The sequence below is a fragment of the Mobula birostris genome, chromosome 29 (genome assembly GCF_030028105.1).
Source record: "Mobula birostris isolate sMobBir1 chromosome 29, sMobBir1.hap1, whole genome shotgun sequence".
Classification (NCBI taxonomy): Eukaryota; Metazoa; Chordata; class Chondrichthyes; order Myliobatiformes; family Myliobatidae; genus Mobula; species Mobula birostris.
The window spans coordinates 37536678-37561998 of record NC_092398.1 but is presented as its reverse complement, the minus strand read 5'-3'; the positions used below and the strand labels follow the sequence as shown (position 1 = coordinate 37561998).

Sequence of the window (25321 nt, the reverse complement as noted above, 5' to 3'; positions counted from 1 at the left end):
GAGTGTGTGATGGGATGGTGTGGAGGGAGATTAACTCTGTGTCTGACCCTGGAAGTGTGTGATGGGACGGTGTGGAGGAGGTTTCACTCTCTGACCCCGGGAGTGTGTGATTGGACGGTGTGCAGGGAGATTCACTCCGTGTCTGACCCTGGGAGCGTGTGATGGGACGGTGTGGAGGGAGCTTCATTCTGTGTCTGACCCTGGGAGTGTGTGATGGGACGGTGTGGAGGGAGATTCACTCTCTGTCTGACCCCGGGAGTGTGTGATGGGACAGTGTGGAGGGAGATTCACTCTGTGTCTGACCCCGTGAGTGTGTGATGGGACGGTGTGGAGGGAGATTTACTCTGTGCCTGACCCCGGGAGTGTGTGATGGGATGGTGTGGAGGGAGATTCACTCTGTATCTGACCCCGGGAGTGTGTGATGGGACGGTGTGGAGGGAGATTCACTCTGTGTCTGACCCCAGGATTGTGTGATGGGATGGTGTGGAGGGAGATTCACTGTGTCTCACCCCGAGAGTGTGTGATGGGACGGTGTGGAGGGAGATTCACTTTGTGTCTGACCCCGGGAGTGTGTGATGGGATGGTGTGGAGGGAGCTTCACTCTGTGTCTGACCCCGGGAGTGTGTGATGGGACGGTGTGGAGGGAGCTTCACTCTGTGTCTGACCCCAGGAGTGTGTGATGGGATGGTGTGGAGGGAGATTCACTCTGTGTCTGACCCTGCGATTGTGTGATGGGACAGTGTGGAGGGAGATTCACTCCGTGTCTGACCCCGGGAGTGTGTGATGGGATGGTGTGGAGGGAGCTTCACTCTGTGTCTGACCCCGGGAGTGTGTGATGGGATGGTGTGGAGGGAGATTAATTCTGTGTCTGACCCCGGGAGTGCGTGATGGGACGGTGTGCAGGGAGATTCACTTCGTGTCTGACCCTGGGAGCGTGTGATGGGACGGTGTGGAGGGAGCTTCACTCTGTGTCTCACCCCGGGAGTGTGTGATGGGACAGTGAGGAGGGAGCTTCACTCTGTGTCTGACCCCAGAAGTGTGTGATGGGACGGTGTGGAGGGAGCTTCACTCTGTGTCTGACACCGGGAGTGTGTGATGGGATGGTGTGGAGGGAGATTAACTCTGTGTCTGACCCTGGAAGTGTGTGATGGGACGGTGTGGAGGAGGTTTCACTCTCTGACCCCGGGAGTGTGTGATTGGACGGTGTGCAGGGAGATTCACTCCGTGTCTGACCCTGGGAGCGTGTGATGGGACGGTGTGGAGGGAGCTTCATTCTGTGTCTGACCCTGGGAGTGTGTGATGGGACGGTGTGGAGGGAGATTCACTCTCTGTCTGACCCCGGGAGTGTGTGATGGGACAGTGTGGAGGGAGATTCACTCTGTGTCTGACCCCGGGAGTGTGTGATGGGACGGTGTGGAGGGAGATTTACTCTGTGTCTGACCCCGGGAGTGTGTGATGGGATGGTGTGGAGGGAGATTCACTCTGTATCTGACCCGGGAGTCTGTGATGGGATGATGAGGAGGGGGTTTCACTCTCCGACCTGGGAGTGTGTGATGGAACGGTGAGGAGGGGGTTTCACTCTCTGACCCGGGAGTGTGTGATGGGATGGTGTGGAAGGGGTTTCACTCTGTGTCTGACCCCGGGAGTGTGTGATGGGACGGTGTGGAGGGAGATTCACTCTGTTTTACCCCGGGGGTGTGTGATGGAAGGTGAGGAGGGGGTTTCACTCTCTGACCCAGGAGTGTGTGATGGGACGGGGTGCAGGGACTGTTGGGACATGTTTTCTCACCTGCTTCTCGGTGTAACCCTGAAGAAGGATAAAGTACGGGGTGCGTCTTGGGGGCCGGAGCAGACTCTGGACATGTTCCTCTGTGCTTAGAGGGGCTGCAGCCTCAGTCGGCGTCTCTGCTGCCCCCGGCCCCATCTCCTCCTCCTCTCGCCCCGCAGTCTGCCCCTCCCGCTCCAGCACCATCATGCTCTTGACGTTCTTGCGACGCACCCGGCGCCGCTCGCTGAGATTGGCCTCACTGATGCTGCGCCTCAGGCTGCCCCTGTCCCCTGGCGCTGGGGCCTGGCCTGACATGGCGCGATAGCGGGTGAGCCGGGGCTGGCGGAACTGGACCACGCTTCCTGTGGGTTGTGGAGAGGGGGCGAAGAGAGGAGGGAGGGTGAGGCGAAGGATCGAGATAAGTGGAGAGAGGGGAGGAGGGGAGGGAGGGAGAGAGAGGGGGAGACAGATAATCGGGTGGGGGAGAGAGAATCGAGAGGGGTAGAGAGAATTGGGAAGGGAGAGAGAGTAGGAGAGGGAGGGGTGGAGGAGAGGGAGGGGAGGGAGAGAGAGATAGAGGGGGATGGAGGGTGTGAGAAAATTGAATGAGAGGGGGAGGGGGTGGGGGAGATGGAGTAGGAGAGAGAGTGGGGAGTGAGGGGAGGAGTGGTGGGAGAGAGAATGGGGAGAGAGGGAGAGAAAGAGGGTGGGAGGGTAGAAATGGGACAGATCAATTCCTCTCCTCCCTCTTCCCTGTCTTTCTCTCCCCATTTTCACTTTCTCCTTTCCATCCCTCTCTCTGCCCTCTACCTTTTCCTCACACTACCCCCATCTCTCTCCCACTCTCCCTCCTCCTCCTTTCCACACCCATTCACACCCTCTGCTCTGTCCGTGTCACCTGCACCTCTTTCCTACCCCACCCCGTTCCCCTTCACCCTCTCCAGCTCTCTCCTTCCTCTCTGTTAGACTATAAGATATAGGAGCAGAATTAGGCCATTCAGCCCACTGCGTCTGTTCCTCCTCATCATGGCCGATCCTGGATCCCACTCAATCCCACACACCTGCCTTATAGCCATATCTTCTGATGCTCTGACCAATCAGGAAATGAGCAACTTCCTTCTTAAATATACCCACGGACTTGACTTCCACTGCAGTCTGTGGAACAGCATTCCACAGATTCACTGCTCTCAGGCTAAAGAATTTCCTCCTTACCTCTTTACTAAAAGGTCACCCCTCAATTTTGAGGCTGTGCCTCTAGTTCTGGACACCCCCTCCATAGGAACCATCCTCTCCACATCCACCTTATCTAGTCCTTTCAACATTCATTACGTTTCAAAGAGATCCCCCCCTCGTATTCTTCTAAATTCCAGTGAGAACAGGCCCAAAGCTGCAAGATGCTCCTCATATGTTAACCCCTTCATTCCCAGAATCATCTTTGTGAACCTCCTCCGGACTCTCTCAAATGACAACACACCCTTTCTGAGATATGGGGCCAGAACTGTTGACAATACTCCAAGTGCGGCCTGACTAGAATGTTATAAAGGCTCAGCATTTTCTCCTTGCAATTACCCTCTTTACCACAGACTCAACCTGCAAATTAACCTTTTGGGAGTCTTGCACAAGGACCCCTCACGCCTCTGATGTTTGGATTTTCTTCCCATTCAGGTAACAGTCTGCAATGAAGCGCATTGTCATACATTTCCCAACACTGTACCCCATCTGTCACTTTTTTGCCCGTTCTTCCAATTTGTCTAGGTCCTGCTGCAATCACATTCCTTCCCCAGCACTACCTACCCCTCCACCTATCTTAATATCATTCACAATCTTTGCCACAAAGCCATCAAATCCATAATCTAAATCATTGACAAACAATATGAAAAGTAGTGGTCCCAATACTGACCCCTGAGGAACACCACTAGTCACTGGCAGCCAATGAGAAACGGCCCCTTTCAATGTCAATGGCCTGTCAGCCATTCCTCTATCCATGCCAGTATCTTTCCTGTAACACCATTGGATTTTATCTTGTTAAGCAAACAGACATACGGGTTGTTGGTCTTCATCAACCATGGGATTGAGTTTAAAAGCCGTGAGATAATGTTACAGCTATATAAGACCATAGGGTGTATGGGGTGGTTGCTCCTGACTAAATATCAGGAAATGCCAATAGCGATTATACAGCTTCTCCCACCCAAGACAACTCCGCTTTCACATAGGACTTAGGTCTGGGTGCACCCTGTCTCGCTGAAGGAGCTCTGTCTATGTCGAGTGTTTGGTGCCAGAAAAATAACCAGACCAGTGGTGGTGTCACCTCAAATCACTGAGGTCTTCGGCAGCAGGGAGATGGATTCCAAGCTTTGGTACAACAACAGCAAAGGTTGAGCGACCTCTAGTGTATGACTCCCAACTGGGAACACCAGTGGAGGTCAAATGCTCCAGTTAGGTGAGCACTGCGGCAACAGAAGGCAACGGCAAACTCCTGTTGAAATTTCTGCCTGGTCAATCATGGACAGAAACAAAAGAAGGAAACCAGACAACAGCGGGAATGGGGATGAATCTAATCAACAGAACAACACCTCGCTCGGTAGGGGTAGTCATGGGCTGCAGGTGACACCAGACCGTCATCCAGGGACTGTAAGCAATAGGGAAAGGCTAAGGGTAGCAACATGGAGCATCCATACACTTTACCAGAAAGGAAAGTTGGACAACACATTAAATGAAATGAAAAGGTTGGAAGTTGATATCTCAGGCCTGTCAGAAATTCGATGGACTGACAGTGGCAAATTCACTAAGAATAGCTCTCTGATAATGTATAATATATAATGTATTAATTGGAATTATTTTAAACAAACAAGTATTAAAATGTCTTATGGGATATTGGGTGATAGCCGATCGGCTGCTTTTAGTTAAATTAAGGGGTAACCCTTTTAACATTAGCATAATCCAAGCACCAACAAATGATGCAGATGAAGAGGACATCAATAAGTTTTATGAAGATTTCAACAGTGCTTATGAGCAATGTAAATCCCAGGATATAAAACTAGTCATGGGAGATTTTAACTCCAAAGCTGGACAGGAAAGGGTTGGTAACATCGTAGGACCTTTTGCATTCGGGGAGAAAAATGAAAATGGAGAAAGGTTAACTGATTGGTGTGTCAGAAACAACCAAGTGATCACCAATACTTGGTATAAAAACCATCCACATACATTGTGTACTAGGATTAGCCCTGGAGATAGAACAAGAAATCAAATAGATTTCATTACCATCAATGAATGCTTCAGAAATAATATCACAAATTCTAAAGCCTACCCAGGAGCAGACTGTAGTTCAGATCACCATCCAGTAATAGCAACCATCAAAACAAAATTAAAGAAACTGAAACGTGGAAAAAGAGAAAGTATATGTTGGGAGAACTTAAAAATGATAGCACACTTAAGCAACAACTCAACACAGCTGTGGAAGAACACCTCAATGAAAATGACACAACACCTATTTGGGACAGATTTAAATATGCTATACAGCAATCAGCAGAGGAGATAATCCCAGTACAAGAAATCCAACACACCAACAAGGGGTGGATAACCAAAGAAATTCTAGATCTGAAGAGACAAAGAAGGTTAGTGAAGAGTAATGAAGTGTAATACAGAGAGCTAGACAGACAGACCAGACAATTGTGCGATATTGCAAAGGAAGAATGGCTGAATCAAAAATGCAATGAAGTAGAAGGCCATATTAACAACAGCAAAGAAATGCACAAGAAAATTAAGGAAATTACTGGAATTAAGAAAACCTCTACAGGATGCATAAGATCAGCAGACGGATCCATACTAACAGATCCAGATAAAGTATGTGAGAGGTGGATTCAGTATATAGAGCAGCTTTTTGAAGATAATAGAGAGGAACCCCCAGATATTACACACTCTAATTCTGGCCCACCTATTACCAAAGAAGAAATAACTAAAGCATTGAAAAGCATGAAACATGGTAAAGCCACTGGACCTAATGAAATTTCAGTGGAAATGATACAAGCCCTTAGAAGATCTGGGCACAGATATTCTTTTTGAACTGTTTAATGGCATATATGAGTCTGGTGTATTGCCTGACGATTTCTTGAAATCAGTATTTATAACTCTACCAAAAATTCCGGGAACTATTGACTGTGAAAATTATAGAACAATCAGTCTTATGAGTCACATAATAAAGATTTTGTTGAGAATTGTTCTGAGTCGAATTAAAAAGAAGGCCAGAAACTTCTAAACTACAATATGGGTTTATTGAGGATAGAGGAACTAGGAACGCAATTTTCACACTACGAATGCTTTCAGAAAGGACATTTGAATATCAAAATGATTTTTTTTATGTTTTATTGATTTCACTAAAGCATTCGACAACGTGTAACATGAAAAATTATTTCAAATTCTCGCTAAGCTAAACATTGACGGAAGGGACCAACAACTGCTTCAAAATTTATATTGGAATCAAACGGCAGCGGTAAAAATTGATGATAATATAAGTAGTTGGACTAAAATTCAAAGAAGAGTTAGACAGGGATGCGTTGCCTCACCAGAATTATTTAATAACTATAGTGAAATGATTCTCAGAGAAATAGAAGACCTAGATGGGATAAAAATTGGAGTTGTTAACATCAACAATATAAGATATGCAGACGATACCACCCTAATAGCAAGTGCTGCAGAAGATCTACAAATCCTCCTATACCAAGTAGTACAAACAAGTGCAGATTTTGGTCTAACCATCAACTGTAAAAAAATTGTCATTACCAAAACCAACTTCCAAAAAATAAAACCCATTTTTACCAACAGACACATTTCTATGACAACAAGGCTTAACATGTACATGCTACATCTGGTCAATCTTGCTGTATGCTTCCGAAACATGGACTATCACACCAGAACTCCAAAGAAACTTAGAAGCAACAGAAATGTGGTTTCTTAGAAGAATGCTGAAAATATCATATAGAGATAGGGTAACGAATGAGACAGTACTCCAACGTGCCCATACAAGAAGATCTTTAATGAGAACATTAAATGAGAGGAAACTTAAATTCCTGGGCCGTGTCATCAGAAAGGGAGAAATAGAATGCTTTATAAGGCCGTATGTCTGGAAAATGTGGTAGAGGAAGGCAAAGAAGAAAATATATGGACACTGTGAAAGAACTAACAGATCTAAATGTGCGAGATATCATTGACGCTGCGAGGGATCGTTCAATGTGGAGAGCCATGATCGCCCAAGCGTGTACCGCGCAAGGCACATGAAGAAGAAGAAGTTAGAATCCCACTTGGAATACTGTATTCAGTTCTGGTCACCTCACTTCAGGAAGGATGTGGATATTATAGAGAGAGTGCAGAGGAGATTTACAAGGATGTTGCCTGGATTGGAGGGCGTACCTTATGAGAATAGGTTGAGTGAACTTGGCCTTTTCTCCTTGGAGCAACGGAGGATGAGAGGTGACCTGATAGAGGTGTTCAAGATGATGAGAGGCATTGATGGTGTGGATAGCCAAAGGCTTTTTCCCAGGGCTGAAATGACAAACATGAGGGGGTATAGTTTTAAGGTGCTTGGAAGTAGGTACAAGGGGAATGTCAGGGGTAGGTTTTTCCACACAGAGAGTGATGGGTGCATGGAATGCACTGCCAGTGAAGGTGGTGGAGGCGGATACAATAGGGTCTTTTAAAAGCCTCTTAGATACATGGAGCTTAGAAAAATAGAGAGCTAGGCAGCAGAGAAATTCTAGGCAGTTTCCAGAGTAGGTTACTTGTGGGCTGAAAGGCTTGTAATGTGCTGTAGATTTCGATATTTCAATGTGCGGCACCTTAACAAACACCTTCTGAAAATCCAAGTAAATTACATCCACTGCCTCTCCTCTGTCCACCCTGAATGTTACTTCTTTGATTTGTCAGGCAAGATTTCCCTTCACAGAAACCATGCTGACTTCATTTTATCATTCGTCTCCAACTTCCCTGAAACCTCATCCTTAATTGAGGTCAGGCCAACTGGCCTATAATTTCCTTTCTTTTGCCTTCCTCCCTTCTTAAAGAGTGGTTTGACATTTGCAATCTTCTAGTCCTATGGAAACATGCCAGAATCAAGTGAATCTTGAATGATCATGACCAATACATCTGTTATCTCTTCAGCACCTCTTTCAGGACTGGGATGAAGTCCATCTGGTCCAGGAGACTTATCCACCTTAAGACCTTTCAGTTTGCCCAGCACTTTTTCCTTGTAATAGTAATGGCACCCGCTCCTGCTGCCTGACATTCCTGGACCTCTGGCACACTGCTAGTGTCTTCCACAGTGAAGACAGATGCAAAGTATCCATTCAGTTAATTTCTTTGTCCCCCATTACTACTTCCCCAGCATCATTTTCCAGTCGTCCAATATCAACTTCCACCACCCTTTTACTATTCATATAACTGAAAAAACTTCTCATATCCTGCTTTATATTATTGGCTAGTCCGTCTTCATATTTCATCATTTCCCTTCTTATAGAACTTTTAGTTGCCTTTTGTTGGATTTTAAAAGCTTCCCCATCATCTATCTTCCCTCTCAGTTTTGCTACCTAATGTGCCCTTTCCTTGGCTTTTATGCAGTCCATAACTTCCCTTGTCAGCCACGGTTGCCTACCCCTGCCATTTGAAAACTTCTGTGGGACAAATCTATCCTGGACCTTGTGAACTCTTCCCAGAAACTTCAACCATCTCTGCTCTGCCGTCATCCCCACTGGTATCTCCCTCTAATACACCTGGGCAAGCTCTTCTCTCATGCCTCTGTAATTCCCTTTATTCCATTGAGATACAGATACATGGGACTTGTGCTTCTCCCTCTGGAAATGCAGTATGAATTCAATCATATTGTGATCACTGTTTCCTAAGGGTTCCTTTCTATTAAGCTCCCTAATAAGATCTGTGTTAGTACACAACACCAATCTAAGATAGCCTTTCCCCGAGATGGCTCAACCACAAGCTGCTCTAAAAGGTCTTCTCATAGGCATTCAACAAATTCACCCTCTTGCGATCCAACACCAACCTGAATTTCCCAATCCCCTTGCATATTGAAATCCTCCATTACAATTGTGACATTACCCTTATTACATAACCCTTTCCAGCTCCCTTTGCAATCTCAACCCCACATCTTGGCTACTATTTGGAAGCCTATATATGATTCCCATAATGTTTTTTTCACCTTTTCAGTTTCTTAACTCCACCCACAAAAGATTCAACATTCTCTGAACCTATGTCACCTCTTTCTAAAGATATAATTCCATCTCTTACCAACAGAGCCACACCACCGCCTATACCTTCCTGCCTGTCCTTTCGATACAATGTATGTCCTTTGATGTTTAGCTCCCAACTATGGCCTTCTTTCAGGCACTACACAGTGTTGCCCGCAACATCATACCAGCCAATCTCTAATTGTGCCATAAGTTTGTCTCCCTTATTCTGAATGCTATGTACATTTAAATACAGCACCTCCAGTCCTGCATTCTTCACCCTTTTGAATTTTGCCTCTGTGGTGCAATTTAACTCTTTGCTCTGTCTGCATTTGTACCCAATCATTGGCTTGTCCTTTACATTCATGTCACATAAGACCATAAGACCATAAGACATAGGAGCAGAATTAGGCCATCTGGCCTATCCAGTCTGCTCTGCCATTCAATCATCTTTTTTTCTATCTCCTCCTCAATCCCAGTTCCCGGCCTTCTCCCCATAACCTTTGATGCCATATCCAATCAACAACCTATCAATCTCTACTTTAAATACACCCAACGACCTGGCCTCCACAGCGCCATGTGGCAACAAATTCCACAAATTCACCACCCTTTGGCTAAAGAAATTACTCCACATCTCTGTTTTGAAAGGGCGCCCATCTATCCTGAGGCTGTTCTCTCTTGTCCTAGACTCTCCCACCATGTGAAACATCCTTTCCACATCTAGTCTGTCTAGGCCTTTCAACATTTGAAAGGTTTCAATGAGATCCCCTGTCATCCTTCTGAATTCCAGCAAGTACAGACCCACAGCCATCAAACGTTCCTCATATGATAACCCTTTCATTCCCAGAATCATTCTTGTGAACCTCTTCTGAACCCTCTCCAATGTCAGCACATCTTTTCTAAGATGAGGAGCCCAAAACTGTTCACAAAACTCAAGGTGAGGCCTCACCAGTGCCTTATAAAGCTTCAGCATCACATCCATGCTCTTGTATTCCAGACCTCTTGAAATGAATGCCAACATGGCATTTGCCTTCCTCACCACCGACTTAAACCTGGAAGCTAACCTTCAGGGAGCGCTGCACAAGGACTCCTAAGTCCCTTTGCATCTCAGATTTTTGGATTTTCTCCCCATTTAGAAAATAGTCCACACATTTATTTCTACTACCAAAGCGATGACCACATATTTTCCAACATTGTATTTCATTTGCCACTTTCTTGCCTATTCTCCTAATCTGTCTAAGTCCTTCTGCATCCTACCTGTTTCCTCAACACTACCTGCCCCTCCACCAATCTTTGTATCATCTGCAAACTTGGCAACAAAGCCATCTATTCCATCATCTAAATCATTTATATGCAGCATATAAAGAAGTGATCCCAACACTGACCCCTGCAGAACACCACTAGTCACTGGCAGCCAACCTTTTATTCCCATTTGCTGCCTCCTACCAATCAGCCAATGCTCTAACCATATCCTTAACTTTCCTGTAATACCATGGGCTCTTAACTTGGTAAGCAGCTTCATGTAAGGCACCTTGTCAATGGCCTTCTGAAAGTCCAAATATACGACATCCACCGCATCCCCTTTACCTAGCCTACAAGGGGTGATTGATAAGTTAGTGGCCTAAGGTAGAAGGAGTCAATTTTAGAAAACCTAGCACATTTATTTTTCAACATAGTCCCCTCCTACATTTACACACTTAGTCCAGCGGTCGTGGAGCATACAGATCCCTTCTTTGTAGAAGTCGGCATCTTGGACCTCCAGAAAGTGGTCCACAGCAGGGGTGATTGATAAGTTTGTGGCCTAAGGTAGAAGGAGATGAGTTATACAGCTCTTGTTACATGCACGTACAGTTCAACTCTTTGAGTGATTATGCAGAAAGTTTGAAGTTAATAACTCATCTCCTTCTACCTTAGGCCACAAACTTATCAATCACCCCTGCTGTGGACCACTTTCTGGAGGTCCAAGACGCCAACTTCTACAAAGAAGGGATCCGTATGCTCCACGACCGCTGGACAAAGTGTGTAAAGAAGGAGGGGACTATGTTGAAAAATAAATCTGCTAGGTTTTCTAAAATTGAAACATGAGGAATTCTGCAGATGCCGGAAATTCAAGCAACACACATCAAAGTTGCTGGTGAACGCAGCAGGCCAGGCAGCATCTCTAGGAAGAGGCACAGTCGACGTTTCGGGCCGAGACCCTTCGTCAGGACTCACGAAGCTGCTCACGTCCTGATGAAGGGTCACGGCCCGAAATGTCGACTGTACCTCTTACTAGAGGTGCTGCCTGGCCTGCTGCGTTCACCAGCAACTCTGATGTGTGTTTCTAAAACTGACTGATTTTACCTTAGGCCATGAACTTATCAATCACCCATTGTACTTCTAATCTCCTCAAAGAATTTCAACAGGCTTGTGAGACAAGATTTTCTCTATCTTGTCTTGTGTCATCAAACACTCTATAACCTTATCCTTATGAATTGACTCCAACATCTCCCCAACCACTGAGGTCAGGCTAACTGGTCTATAAGCTTTTTGAGCACCTTCTCTCTTGTAACAGTAACTGCACCCACTTCTCTTCCTTCACACACTACAACATCAGGCAAAATATTCATTTCGTTCATCAGTCATCTCCTTGTCCCCAGTTATTATTTCTCCTGCCTCATTTTCTAGCGGTCTATATGCATTCTCATTTCTCTTTTATTTTTCACATATTTGGAAAAAGTTTTACTATCCACTTTGATATTATTTGCTAGCTTGCTTTCATATTCTTCTACAAGTATATGAAGAACAAGAGGGTAAAACGTGAGAAAATAGGACCATTCAAGTGTGACAGTGTGTATGGAACCGGAGGAGAAAGAATCGGTATTTAATGAATTCTTTGCTTCAGTATTCACTACAGAAGAGGATCTTGGCGATTGTCGGGATGACTTACATGGACTGAAAAGTTTGAGAATGTAGATATTAAGAAAGAGGATGTGCTAGAGCTTTTGGAAAGCATCAAATTGGATAAGTAACCAGGACTGGACGAGATGTACCTCAGGCTACTGTGGGAGGTGAGGGAGGAGATTGCTGAGCCTCTAGCGACAATCTTTTCATCATCAGTGAGGATGAGAGAGGTTCTAGACCAGTGAGTCTTACTTCAGTGGTTGGTAAGTTGATGGAGAAGATCCTGAGAGGCAGGATTTATGAACATTTGGAGAGGCAAAATATGATTAGGAATATTCAGCATGAATTTGTCAAAGGCCTTATGAGCCTGATTGAATTTTTTGAGGATGTGACTAAACACATTGATGAAGGTAGAGCAGTAGATGTAGTGTATATGGATTTCAGCAAAGCAATTGACAAAGTACCCCATGCAAGGTTTATTGAGAAAGTAAGGAGGCATGGGATCCAAGGGGACATTATTTCGTGGATCCAGAACTGGCTTGCCCACAGAGTGGTTGTAGATGGGTCATATTCTGCATGGAGGTCCGTGACCAGTGATGACACAAAGGTTGGGGGTGTTGTGGATAGTGTGGAGGGCTATCAGAGGTTACAATAAGATGCAAAACTGGACTGAGAAGTGACAGATGGAGTTCAACCTAGATAAGTGTGAGATGGTTCATTTTGGTAGGTCAAATATGATGACAGAATATAGTATTAATGGTAAGACTCTTGGCAGTGTGGAGGTTCAGAGGGATCTTGGGGTCCGAGTCCATAGGACTCTCAAAGCTGCTGTGCAGGTTGACTCTGCATTGGCCTTCATCAATCGTAGGATTGAGTTTAGGAGCTGAGAGGTAATCTTGCAGCTATATAGGACACTGGTCAGACCCAACTTGGAGTACTGTGCTCAGTTCTGGTCGCCTTACTACAGGAAGGATGTGGAAACCATAGAAAGGGTGCAGAGGAGATTTACAAGAGTGTTGCCTGAATTGGGGAGCATGCCTTATGAGAATAGGTTGAGTGAACTCGGCCTCTTTTTCTTGGAGCGACTGAGGATGAGAGGTGACCTGATAGAGGTGTATAAGATAATGAGAGGCATTGATCGTGTGGATAGTCAGAGGCTTTTTCCCAGGGCTGAAATGGCTAGCATGAGAGGGCACAGTTTTAAGGTGCTTGGAAGTAGGTACAGAGGAGATATCAGGGTTAAGTTTTTTTACACAGAGAGTGATGAGTGCGTGGAATGGGCTGCCGGTGACGGTGGTGGAAGCGGAATGAATAGGGTCTTTGAAGAGACTCCTGGACAGGTACCTGGAGCTCAGAAAAATAGAGGGCTATGGGCAACCCTAGGTAATTTCTAAGGTAAGGACATGTTCGGCACAGCTTTTTGGGCTGAAGGGCCTGTATTGTGCTGTAGGTTTTCCATGTTTCTATTTTATCTTTTCCCTTCTAATGATTTTTTTAGTTGCTCTCTGTAGGTTTTCAAAATCTTCCCAATCCTCTATCTTCCTACTAATTTTTGCTTTGTTGTCTGCCGTCTCTTTTACTTTTACATTAGCTTTGACTTCTCTTGTCAGTCACAGTTGAACTATTTTACCATTTGAGTATTTCTTCCATTTTTGGAATACACATGTCCTGCACCTTCCTCATTTTTCCCAGAAACACACGTCATTGCTGCTCTGCTGTCATCCCTGCCAGTGGCTCCTTCCAATTTACTTTGGCCAACTCCTCTCTCACACCACTGTAATTTCCTTCACTCCACTGAAATACTACTACGTCAGACTCTACTTTCCCCCTATCAAATTTCAAGTTGAACACAATCATATTGTGATCACTGGTTCCTAAGGGTTCTTTTACCTTAAGCTCCCTAATCGCCTCTGGTTCATTACATAACACCCAATCCAGTATAGCTGATCCCCCCGTAGGCTCAACGACAAACTGCTCTAAAAAGCCATCTTGTGGGCATTCAACAAACTCACTCTCTTGAGATCCATTACCAACCTGATTTTCCCAATCGACCTGCATGTTATAATCCCCCATGACTACCATAACATTGCCCTTTTGACTCACCTTTTCTATTTCCTGTTGTAACCTGTGGTCCACATCCCAGCCACTGTGGGAGGCCTGTGTATAACTGCCATCAAGGCCCATTTAGTCTTGCAGTTTCTTAACTCAACCCACAAAGATTCAGCATCTTCCGATCCTATGTCACACCTTCCTACTGATTTGATGCCATTCTTTACCAGCAGAGCCACATCACCCCCTCTGCCTACCTTCCTATCCCTCTAATATGAGGTATAACCTTGGACATTCAGCTCCCATATGACATCAGCTTATTGTAAACCTGCTGGCTCATCCTCAGCTCTATCATACGGGTTCCCCATCCCCTGCCATGTTAGTTGCAACCACAGCCAACAGCTCTAGTAAACCTGCCTGCAAGAATATTGGTTCCCCTCAGATTCAAGTGCAATCTGTCTCTTTTGTACAGGTCCCACCTGCCCCAAAGCAGTCCCAAATATCTAAAAATCTGAATCCCTGCCACCAGCACCAATTCTTCAGCCATTCACTTATCTGCCACCACCTTCTATTCCTATCCTTGCTGTCATGTGGCACAGGCAGCAATCCCCAGATTACTACCCTTGTGGTCCTGCTTCTCAGCTTCCTTCCTAACTCCCTGTAGTCTGTTTTCAGGACCTCCTCCATTTTTCTACCTATGTCGTTGGTGCCAATATGTACCACAACTTCTGGTTGCTCACCCTCCCTTTTCAGGATACTGTGGACACGTTCAGAAACATCACGAACCCTGGCACCTGGGAGGCAAACTATCATCTGTGTTTCCTTTTCATGTCCACAGAATCACCAGTCTATAGAGCCCCCTGTTACTGCTGCCGCTCTCTTCAGTTCCCTTCCCTTCTGAGCCACAGGGCCAGACTCTGTGCTGTTGCTTCCCCCAGGTAGGTCATCCTTCCAACAGTACTCAAACTGGACTACTTATTGTTGAGGGGGATGGCCACAGGGGTTCTCCCCACTACTTGACATTCTCCCTTCCCTCTCCTGACAGTCATCTGTCTCCTGTGGCGAATACCTCCCTGTAGCTCCTCTTCACTTTCCCTCACAAGCCGAAGTTCATCGAGCTGCAGCTCCGGTTCCCTAACTCTGTCTCTAAGGAGCTGCATCTCGATGTACCTGGTGCAGATGTGTCCAAAACTCCCTCTCATCCTCCCACCCTCTCCTTCCCCCACCTTTTCTCTCCCTCATTCTGTTTCCTCTCTCCCCTTCCCTCTTTCTCCCTCCTCCCCACTCCCTCTCCCCTTCACTCCTTCCCCCTCCCACTTTGGTTCACCCTCTCTTCCACCTCCTCCCCTCCCCTTTCTCCATTTTCCCTTTCCCTCTTCCCACTTCCTCTGTCTCCTTCTCCCTCCTTCCTCTCCCTCTCCCCCTCCCTCCTCCCAATCCTCCCTCCTCACCCTCGTTCCCGCTGTCCACTCCCTCTCCCCCTCCCTCTCCCAATCCTCCCTCCTCACTCTTGTTCCCACCATCCTCTCCCTCTCCCCCTCCCTCTCCCAATCCTCTCTCCTCACCCTCGTTCCCACCGTCCTCACCCTCTCCAATCCTCCCTCCTCACCCTCGTTCCCGCCGTCCTCTCCCAATCCTCTCTCATCACCCTCGTTCCCGCTGTCCTCTCCCTCTCCCCCACCCTCTCCCCCCTCTCTCCTCACCCTCGTTCCCGCCGTCCTCACCCTCTCCCAATCCTCCCTCCTCACCCTCGTTCCCACCGTCCTCTCCCTCTCCCTCTGCCTCTTCTCCCTCTCCCTCCTCACCCTCGTTCCCACCGTCCTCACCCTCTCCAATCCTCCCTCCTCACCCTCGTTCCCACCGTCCTCACCCTCTCCAATCCTCCCTCATCACCCTCGTTCCCGCCGTCCTCTCCCAATCCTCTCTCATCACCCTCGTTCCCGCTGTCCTCTCCCTCTCCCCCACCCTCTCCCCCCTCTCTCCTCACCCTCGTTCCCGCCGTCCTCACCCTCTCCCAATCCTCCCTCCTCACCCTCGTTCCCGCCGTCCTCTCCCTCCTCACCCTCGTTCCCGCCGTCCTCTCCCTCTCCCTCTGCCTCTTCTCCCTCCCCCTCCTCACCCTCGTTCCCGCCGTCCTCTTCCCTCTTGCGCCGCTCCTCCTCCTCCCGTTCCTCACGCTCCAGCTCGTCCCTGCGGCGTATCTCGAACCGCCGGACGTAGCCCCGTTGGGGCCTCCATAGCTCCTGGATCAGCAGCGGCCGCTCGTGGGCGCCTACTGGCCGCCGGCATGCCTCCCTCCAACCGCCAGCGGTATCCCCACCGGGACCCTGGCCCACTGCCTCGCACAGGACATAGTCGCTGGGGTCGGCAGATGGCAGGCCATAGCGGAGAAGGGCCTCGCGCACCAGGCTCCGTGCACTGGACCCCCGGCTGGCTAAAACACCCTTATAGTTGGCACCGGCCATCAGCCCCTCCCCGTACACCTTGAGGAGGCCAGGCGCCCCAGGGCGGGTGGACAGTTCACCCCCCTCACCATCCTGACCGTCTTCACCCCCACCCTGCTCCTCCTCCCCACCGGACACCAGCCTCTTCTCACTGCTCCAGCGGCCGAAGAACTGGGAGACGCGGTGAGAGCGGGAAGGTGCAGACAGCGGGGCGGAGGGGCGGCTCTCCGGGGGCTCGCTGGTCCGGCTGGCTGTGTCTGACGAGGTGGACCTGAGGGAGAGGCAGGAGAAGGAGAGGGGTGAGGGTTGTCTCTCTCTCTCTCTCTCTCTCTCTCTGAGGAGGGGAATCTAAGTGACAAGGGAATGAGGGTGGGCTGTATCGGAGGAGGTGAATCAAATAGGGTGAGATCGGTCTCGGAGGAGGAGAGAGTGCTCTGTATTGGAGGAAGCAGACCTTGTGGGGGAGTAGGAGTGAGAGAGGGAGAGGGATGAGGGTGGTCTGTCTGAGGACATGGATCTTCAGGGGAAAGGTTGAGATTGCGGTCTCTCTCTGAGGAGGAGCGTCCGAGAGGTGGGTCAGAGAGAGAGGCGAGAGAGGTTGAGGTTGCTGCTGGGAAGGTGTCTGTCTTGGTGAGGCCGGGAGGGTGTCTGTCTGGAAAGGGTTGAGTCTGAAGTACGAGGGAGAGAGGGACAGGGACTGAAGGTGGTTTGTCTCTAAGGAGGTGGATCTGAGTGAAAGGGAGAGAACGGGGTGATAGACACACAGACACACACACACACACACAATCTCACAGAGACACACACAGACATATACATACAGATATATACAAACAGACCACACACACACACACACACAATCTCACAGAGACACACAGAGACATATACATACAGATATACACAAACAGACACACACACACACACACAATCTCACAGAGACACACACAGACATATACATACAGATATACACAAACAGACACACACACACACACACACACACACACACACACACACACACGCACACACACATAAAGCTCGCAGAGACACACACAGACATATAGGCGAATGGTATGCTGGCATTTATAGCAAGAGGATTCGAGTACAGGAGCAGGGAGGTACTACTGCAGTTGTACAAGGCCTTGGTGAGACCACACCTGGAGTATTGTGTGCAGTTTTGGTCCCCTAATCTGAGGAAAGACATCCTTGCCATAGAGGGAGTACAAAGAAGGTTCACCAGATTGATTCCTGGGATGGCAGGATTTTCATATGATGAAAGACTGGATGAACTAGGCTTATACCCTCTGGAATTTAGAAGATTGAGAGGGGATCTGATTGAAACGTATAAAATTCTAAAGGGATTGGACAGGCTAGATGCAGGAAGATTGTTCCCGATGTTGGGGAAGTCCAGAACGAGGGGTCACAGTTTGAGGATAAAGGGGAAGCCTTTTAGGACTGAGATTAGGAAAAACTTCTTCACACAGAGAGTGGTGAATCTGTGGAATTCTCTGCCACAGGAAACAGTTGAGGCCAGTTCATTGGCTATATTTAAGAGGGAGTTAGATATGGCCCTTGTGGCTACAGAGATCAGGGGGTATGGAGGGAAGGCTGGTGCAGGGTTCTGAGTTGGATGATCAGCCATAATCATACTGAATGGTGGTGCAGGCTCGAAGGGCCGAATGGCCTACTCCTGCACCTAGTTTCTATGTTTCTATACATACAGATATACACAAACAGACACACACACACACACACCGACAGACAGACACAAACACACACACACGCACACACTAACACACAGAGACACACACAGACATATACATACAGATATACACGAACAGACAGACACACACACACACACACACACACACACACACAGAGACACACGCAGACAGACAGACACACACACACAAGTTCACAGAGACACACGCAGACAGACAGACAGACAGACACACACACACACTTACTTGACCGATCCCACACTGGGCCACCTCCTGGCCGCTTTCACCAGCTGTTTCTTTGGGGAATTGATCCACAGTCCGAACGGGATGTGGAGTTTCCCAAACTTTGTGCTTGCCCCTTCCTTCTTGCCTTCGGAAAACATGTTGGGATAGTCGTGCACTGCTGCCGGACTCTATCTCTCTCAACCCTTTCGCTCTCTCTGTTTCTCTCACTCTCTCTCCCCTCTCTCCCCCTCCCTCCAAAGGACGTCACAGTTCCTGTTTCTCACCTTTCCTCTCCCTCTCCTCTATCTCACCCCTCCCCTGAATTTCTCTCGGTTTCCACCCTCTGCCCCACTTCTCCTCTCTCACTCTCTCCTGCTCCCCTCTCCTTACAGCCCTGCCCCTCTCTTCCACTCTGTCCCTCCCCCTGTCTCCCTCTATCCGGCTGCCCTCTCGGCCCCTCTCTCCTGCTCTCTCTGGTTGCCACTCTCCTTTGCTTCCCCACTTCTCTCTCCCACACCCTCTCTCCCCTCCACTCTTCCTTCTCCCTCACACCGTGACTCTCCTGCTCTCCCTCCCTTCTGTCCTCTCTCCGCTCACCGGACGATTTGGTGGAAACCCCAGTTCCCAGAGCTGCTGGTAACAGAGAAGTCGTCTGCGCCCTGCTCTCCCTCGCCCGTCTCCCTCCAGCGCCTTCCCCTGCCCCAGCACAGCCTGCCTGAAAGACCAACGGTTAATTATAGCCTCCCCTTTGTCTCATCCTGTCCCAACTTCCTCCAGGATTTTCCTGTTCCCATAACACATCACAGGATGTGCAGGATGCACTGGTGTCCCCACCCACACCGTACAGCACCTTCACCTCCCTCACCCCCATCTCTGTAAAACCCACAGTCTGCTTTCTCCTGTACAAACATCTCCCTCAACTCCCCATCTCTGTAAAACCTACACTCCCCTTTCTACTGTATAAACATCTCCCTCACCCCCTCCCCATCTCTGTAAAACCCACACTCCCCCCTCCTGCTCAAACCCCTCCCTCACTCCCTCCCTATCTCTGTAACCCCTACACTCCCCCTCCTGTTCAAACCCTTCCCTCCCCCCCTATCTCTGTAACCCCTACACTCTCCCCTCCTGTTCAAACCCCCCCTCACCCCCTCCCCATCTCTGTAAAACCTACACCCCCTCTCCTGTTCAAACCCCTCCCTCACCACCTCCCTATCTCTGTTACCCCTACACTCCCCCTCCTATTCAAACCCCTCCCTCGCCCCCTCCCTAGCTCTGTAACCCCTACACTCCCCCTCCTGTTCAAACCCCTCCCTCACCCCCTCCCTATCTCTGTAACCCCGACACTCCCCCTCCTGTTCAAACCCCCCCTCACCCCCTCCCCATCTCTGTAAAACCTACACCCCCCTTCCTGTTCAAACCCCTCCCTCACCACCTCCCTATCTCTGTAACCCCTACACTCCCCCCTCCTGTTCAAACCCCTCCCTCACCCCTCCCTATCTCTGTAACCCCTACGCTCCCCCCTCCTGTTCAAACCCCTCCCTCGCCCCCTCCCTATCTCTGTAACCCCTAAACTCCCCCCTCCTGTTCAAACCCCTCCCTCACCCCCTCCCTATCTCTGTAACCCCTACACTCTCCCCTCCTGTTCAAACCCCTCCCTCACCCCCTCCCTATCTCTGTAACCCCTACACTCCCCTCTCCTGTTCAAACCCTTCCCTCACCCCCCTCCCTATCTCTGTAACCCCTAAACTCCCCCCTCCTGTTCAAACCCCTCCCTCACCCCCTCCCTATCTCTGTAACCCCTAAACTCCCCCCTCCTGTTCAAACCCCTCCCTCACCCCCTCCCTATCTCTGTAACCCCTACACTCCCTGCTCCTGTTCAAACCCCCCCTCACCCCCTCCCCATCTCTGTTACCCCTACACTCCCCCCTCCTGTTCAAACCCCTCCCTCGCCCCCTCCCCATCTCTGTAACCACTAAACTCCCCCCTCCTGTTCAAACCCCTCCCTCACCCCCTCACTATCTCTGTAACCCCTACACCTTCATTCTCCTGTTCAAACCCCTCCCTCACCCCCTCCCTATCTCTATAACCCCTACACTTCCCCCTCCCGTTCAAACCCCTCCCTCACCCCTTTCCTATCTCTGTAACCCCTACATCCCCATCCTCCTGTTCAAAGATGGTAAAATGCAAAGATAGTGTGCGGTCAGACCGTCAGTAAGGGCAGGCAGATGAGAGGTGAAAATTGCAGCCAGCAGGTGAGTATCAGTGTGTTAGGGGTGCAGAATCAAAAGGGAATCATTAGGAAGGGGGTGAGGGAGTGGTTTGAACAGGAGGTTGATCAAACCTCCACCCACTAACTCCACCAATACTGTATTATTCCCATCAGTCACCCCGTGTAAAGCCGAGCGTCACTTTGAGAACATATAATGTGAGTATATATCTTTCTTATCTTGATCGGGGTGATCGAAGGAGACTGGGGTGCTTTGCCACGGATGGTACCATGGAATGCATTGGCTAGCGCATGGTCCTGAACTACACTGAACTCTTTGTGCTTGCTGTCTTGTGGCTGACTGGTGGTACTGTGTTGTACCTTGATCTCGGAGTGTGGCTGTCTCGTCTGGCTGTATTCATGGGTATTCTTGAATGATGATTAAATTTGAAATGAACCTAATATGATCGGACTCCTGCATACTCCATGTGTTGCTCCCTCACTTTTTGCCATTTGTGCAATTTGTTCTATTTCGCCTGTTGGCAGTTTGATATTTTCTTGAACAGGTTCTATGGTGTTTCTTTATTTCATAGTTGCTTGCAAGAGGACAAATTCTGTATATGTACTTTGGTAATAAATGTACTTTCAATCTTACGTATTTACATTTAGTGTGGTTTTTAAATTATTATTATGCCCTATATCTTTTGTGTTTTTTGTGCTGCGTCAGATCCGGAGTAGCAATTATTTTATTCTTCTTACACTTCTGGACAGGAAATGACATTAAATAATCTGGAACAGAAGTGCACTGTATTACTGATGAACCTATTTGTGGTAATATTACTCTATATACTGTGTGTTTGAGTTTTACATACTGTGCTGTGCACCCTGGTCCGCAGAAACATTGTTTTATTTGACGGTATGCATGTGTAAGGGTAATAATCTTGGGATTACTACCCGTGCCACGCAACAGTGAGTATATGAATAGAGTGAGGTGGAAGATAAAAGCGTGGCTGAGAGATTGGAGCAGGGGGCAGGGATTCAGATTTCTGGATCATTGGGACCTCTTTTGGGGCAGGTGTGACCTGTACAAAAAGGATGGGTTGCACTTGATTCCAAGGGGGACCAGTATCCTGGCAAGGAGGTTTGTTAAGGCTATTGGGGAGAGTTTAAACTAGAATTGCTGGGGGGTGGGAACCAAACTGATGAGACAGAGGAAAGGGCAGTTGGCTCACAAACAGAAAAAGCTTGTAGGCAGTGTGAGAAAGAGGATAGGCAGGTGATAGAGAAGGGATATGCTCAGATTCATGGTTTGAGATGTGTCTATTTTAATGCAAGGAGTATTATGAACAAAGTGGATGAGCTTAGAGTGCGAATCAGTACTGGGAGCTGTGATGTTGTGGCCATTACAGAGACTTGGATGGCTCACGGGCAGGAATGGCTACTTAGAGTGCCAGGCTTTAGATTTTCAGAAAGGACAGGAAGAGGGGCAAAAGAGGTGGGGGTGAGGCACCCACTATCAGAGATAGTGTCACGGCTGCAGAAAAGGAGGAAGACATGGAAGGATTGTCTACCGAGTCTCTGTGGGTGGACGTTAGAAACAGGAAGGGATCAATAACTCTATTGGGTGTTTGTTGTAGACCACCCAATTGTAACAGGGACATTGAGGAGCAGATAGGGAAACAGATTCTGGAATGGTACAATACTAACAGGGTTGTCGTGATGGGAGATTTGAATTTCCCCAATATTGATTGGCATCTCCCTAGAGCAAGGGGGTTAGATGGGGGTGGATTTTGTTTGGTGTTTTCAGGAAAGTTTCCTGATACAATATGTAGGTAAGCCTACCAGAGAAGAGGCTGTACTTGATCTGGTATTGGGAAATGAACCTGGTCAGGTGTCAGGTCTCTCAGTGGGAGAGCATTTTGGAGATAGTGATCACAATTCTATCTCCTTTATCATAGCATTGGAGAGGGATAAGAACAGACAAGTTAAGAAAGCATTTAACTGGAATAAGGAGAAATATGAGGCAGGAACTTGGAAGCATAAATTGGGAACAGATGGGTACAGAAGAAATGTGGCAAATGTTCAGGGGATAATTGCGTGGAGTTCTGCATAGGTGCGTTCCAATGAGACAGGGAAAGGATGGTAGGGTACAGGAACCGTGGTGTACAAAGGCTGTTGTAAATCTAGTCAAGAAGAAGAGCTTATGAAAGGTTCAAAAAACTAGGTAATGATAGAGATCTAGAAGATTATAAAGCTAGCAGGAAGGAGCTTAAGAATGAAATTAGGAGAGCCAAAAGGGGCCATGAGAAGCCCTTGGCAAGCAGGATTAAGGAAAACCCCAAGGCATTCTACATGTATGTGAAGAGCAAGAAGATAAGACGTGAGAGAATAGGACCTATCAAGTGTGACAGTGGAAAAGTGTGTATGGAACCGGAGGAGATAGCGGAGGTACTCAATGAATACTTCGCTACGGAAAAGAACTTTGGCGATTGTAGGGATGACTTACAGCAGACTGAAAAGCTTGAGCATATATATATTAAGAAAGAGGATGTGCTGGAGCTTTTGGAAAACATCAAGTTGGATAAATCAAACACGAGGAAATCTACAGATGCTGGAAATTCAAGCAATACACATAAACAATGCTGGTGAACGCAGCAGGCCAGGCAGCATCTATAGGAAGAGGTACAGTTGACTGTATCTCTTCCTATAGATGCTGCCTGGCCTGCTACATTCACCAGCATTTTTTAAGTTGGATAACTCATTGGGACCAGACAAGATATACCCCAGGCTACTGTGAGAGGTGAGGGAGGAGATTGCTGAGCCTTTGGCAATGATCCTTGCATCATCAATGAAGACAGGAGAAGTTCCAGAGGATAGGAGGGTTGCAGATGTTGTTCCCTTATTCAAGAAAGGGAGTAGAGATAGCCCAGGAAATTATAGACCAGTGAGTCTTACTTCAGTGGTTGGTAAATTGATGGAAAAGATCCTGAGAGGCATAATGTGATTAGGAATAGTCAGCATGGCTTGTCAAAGGCATTTACGAGCCTGATTGAATTTTTTGAGGAGGATGTGACTAAACACATTGATGAAGGTAGAGCAGTAGATGTAGTGTATATGGATTTCAGCAAGGCATTTGATAAGGTTCCCCATTAGATGGGTCATATTCTGCATGGAGGCTGGTGACCAGTGGGGTGCCTCAGGGATCTGTTCTGGGACCCCGACCCTTTGTGATTTTTATAAATGACTTGGATGAGGAAGTGGAGGGATGGGTTAGTAAATTTGCTGATGACAGAAAGTTTGGAGGCGTTGTGGATAGTGTGGAGGGCTGTCAGAGGTTACAGCAGGACCTCAATGGGATGCAAAACTGGGCTGAGAAGAAAGTGACCAAGGGCAACATCTTCGATGAGGTTTCAAGCCAAGTGTGCGGCCTTGAGGTCGAGAAGCCTGGAGAGGGGGTGCAAACCCATGATCGACTCCATTTCTCACCGATCTCACTGATTAAAGTGACAAGAAAGATTGAAAGAATCGAGATGAAAAGTTGTAGGTGGGTAGGTGTGCCTCTCGCTCGCTGCTGCCTGTGTCCTGGGTCTTGGGCCAGGTTTAATCACGTGGCATGTGGTTTGGACTCTGTACGTTACATTATGATGTGCTTCTGGTTGCTCCTTTTTTTTGTTGTGACTTCGATCAGGCTTGCCTTCAGATAACAGCGCCAGGCTGAACTGAACAGAAGGTGCCTGAACTCTTTTGACGACCTTTGTGGGTTGATGTTTTATATTCAGTGTTCTGCACTGAACACCATAATTCCCTCCAGGCTCGACAAGAAGCTCAGAGACCTCGGCCTTCACCCTGCCTTGCGCAACTGGATCCTGGACTTCCTGTTAGTTCACTGGCAGGTGGTAGGAGTGGGCTCCCTCACTTCTGCCCCTCTGACCCTCAATACAGCAGTCCCTCAGGTCTGTGTCCTAAGCCCCTTCCTTTACTCTCTAATAACTCATGACTGTGTTGCCACCCACAGCTCCAGTCTGCTAATTAAATTTGCTGACGACACTACACTGATTGGCCTAATCTCAAATAATAATGAGGCAGCCGAGAGAGGAATTCATCACCCGGGCACAGTGGTGTCAAGAAAACACCCTCTCCCTCAATGTCGCAAAAACAAAGGAGCTGGTTGTGGATTACAGGAGGAATGAAGATAGGCAAACCCATATCGACATCAAAAGGTCTGGGGTTGAGAGGGTGAACAGCTTTAAGTTCCTCGCATCTACATCACTGAGGACCTCGTGGTCTGTACATACCGGCTGTGTGGTGAAGAAAGCACAACAGCGCCTTTCACCTCATAGTCATAGTGATACTTTATTGATCCCGGGGGAAATTGTTTTTTGTTACAGTTGCACCATAAATAATAAATAGTAATAGAACCATAAATAGTTAAATAGTAATATGTAAATTGTGCCAGGAAATAAGTCCAGGACCAGCCTATCGGCTCAGGGTGTCTGACCCTCCAAGGGAGGAGTTGTAAAGTTTGATGGCCACAGGCAGGAATGACTTCCTATGATGCTCTGTGTTGCGTCTCGGTGGAACGAGTCTCTGGCTGAATGTACTCCTGTGCCCACCCAGTACATTATGTAGTGGATGGGAGACATTGTCCAAGATGGCACGCAACTTGGACACCACCCTCTTTTCAGACACCACCATCAGAGAGTCCTCAGACCTCAGACAAGTGAAGAAGTTTGGTATGGGTTCCCAAGTCCTAAGTTCTTTCTACAGGGCTCAATTGAGAGCATCCTGACTGGCTGCATCAC

The 25321-nt window shown here is 48.0% G+C and overlaps 1 protein-coding gene across 1 annotated transcript in view; it reads right to left on the bottom strand.

The window, feature by feature from the left end:
* Window positions 1-18659, bottom strand: part of rasip1 (Ras interacting protein 1) — a 40702-nt gene extending 22043 nt beyond the window's left edge. The window contains exons 1-3 of the mRNA XM_072246873.1: window positions 18335-18659; window positions 16049-16644; window positions 1790-2130 (exon numbers count right to left, since the gene is read on the bottom strand). Coding sequence (XP_072102974.1) covers window positions 1790-2130; window positions 16049-16644; window positions 18335-18471 — 1074 coding nt within the window. The 5' untranslated portion in view covers window positions 18472-18659. The remainder of the gene's footprint in view (window positions 1-1789; window positions 2131-16048; window positions 16645-18334) is intronic.
* Between the last annotated feature and the right edge of the window lie 6662 nt (window positions 18660-25321).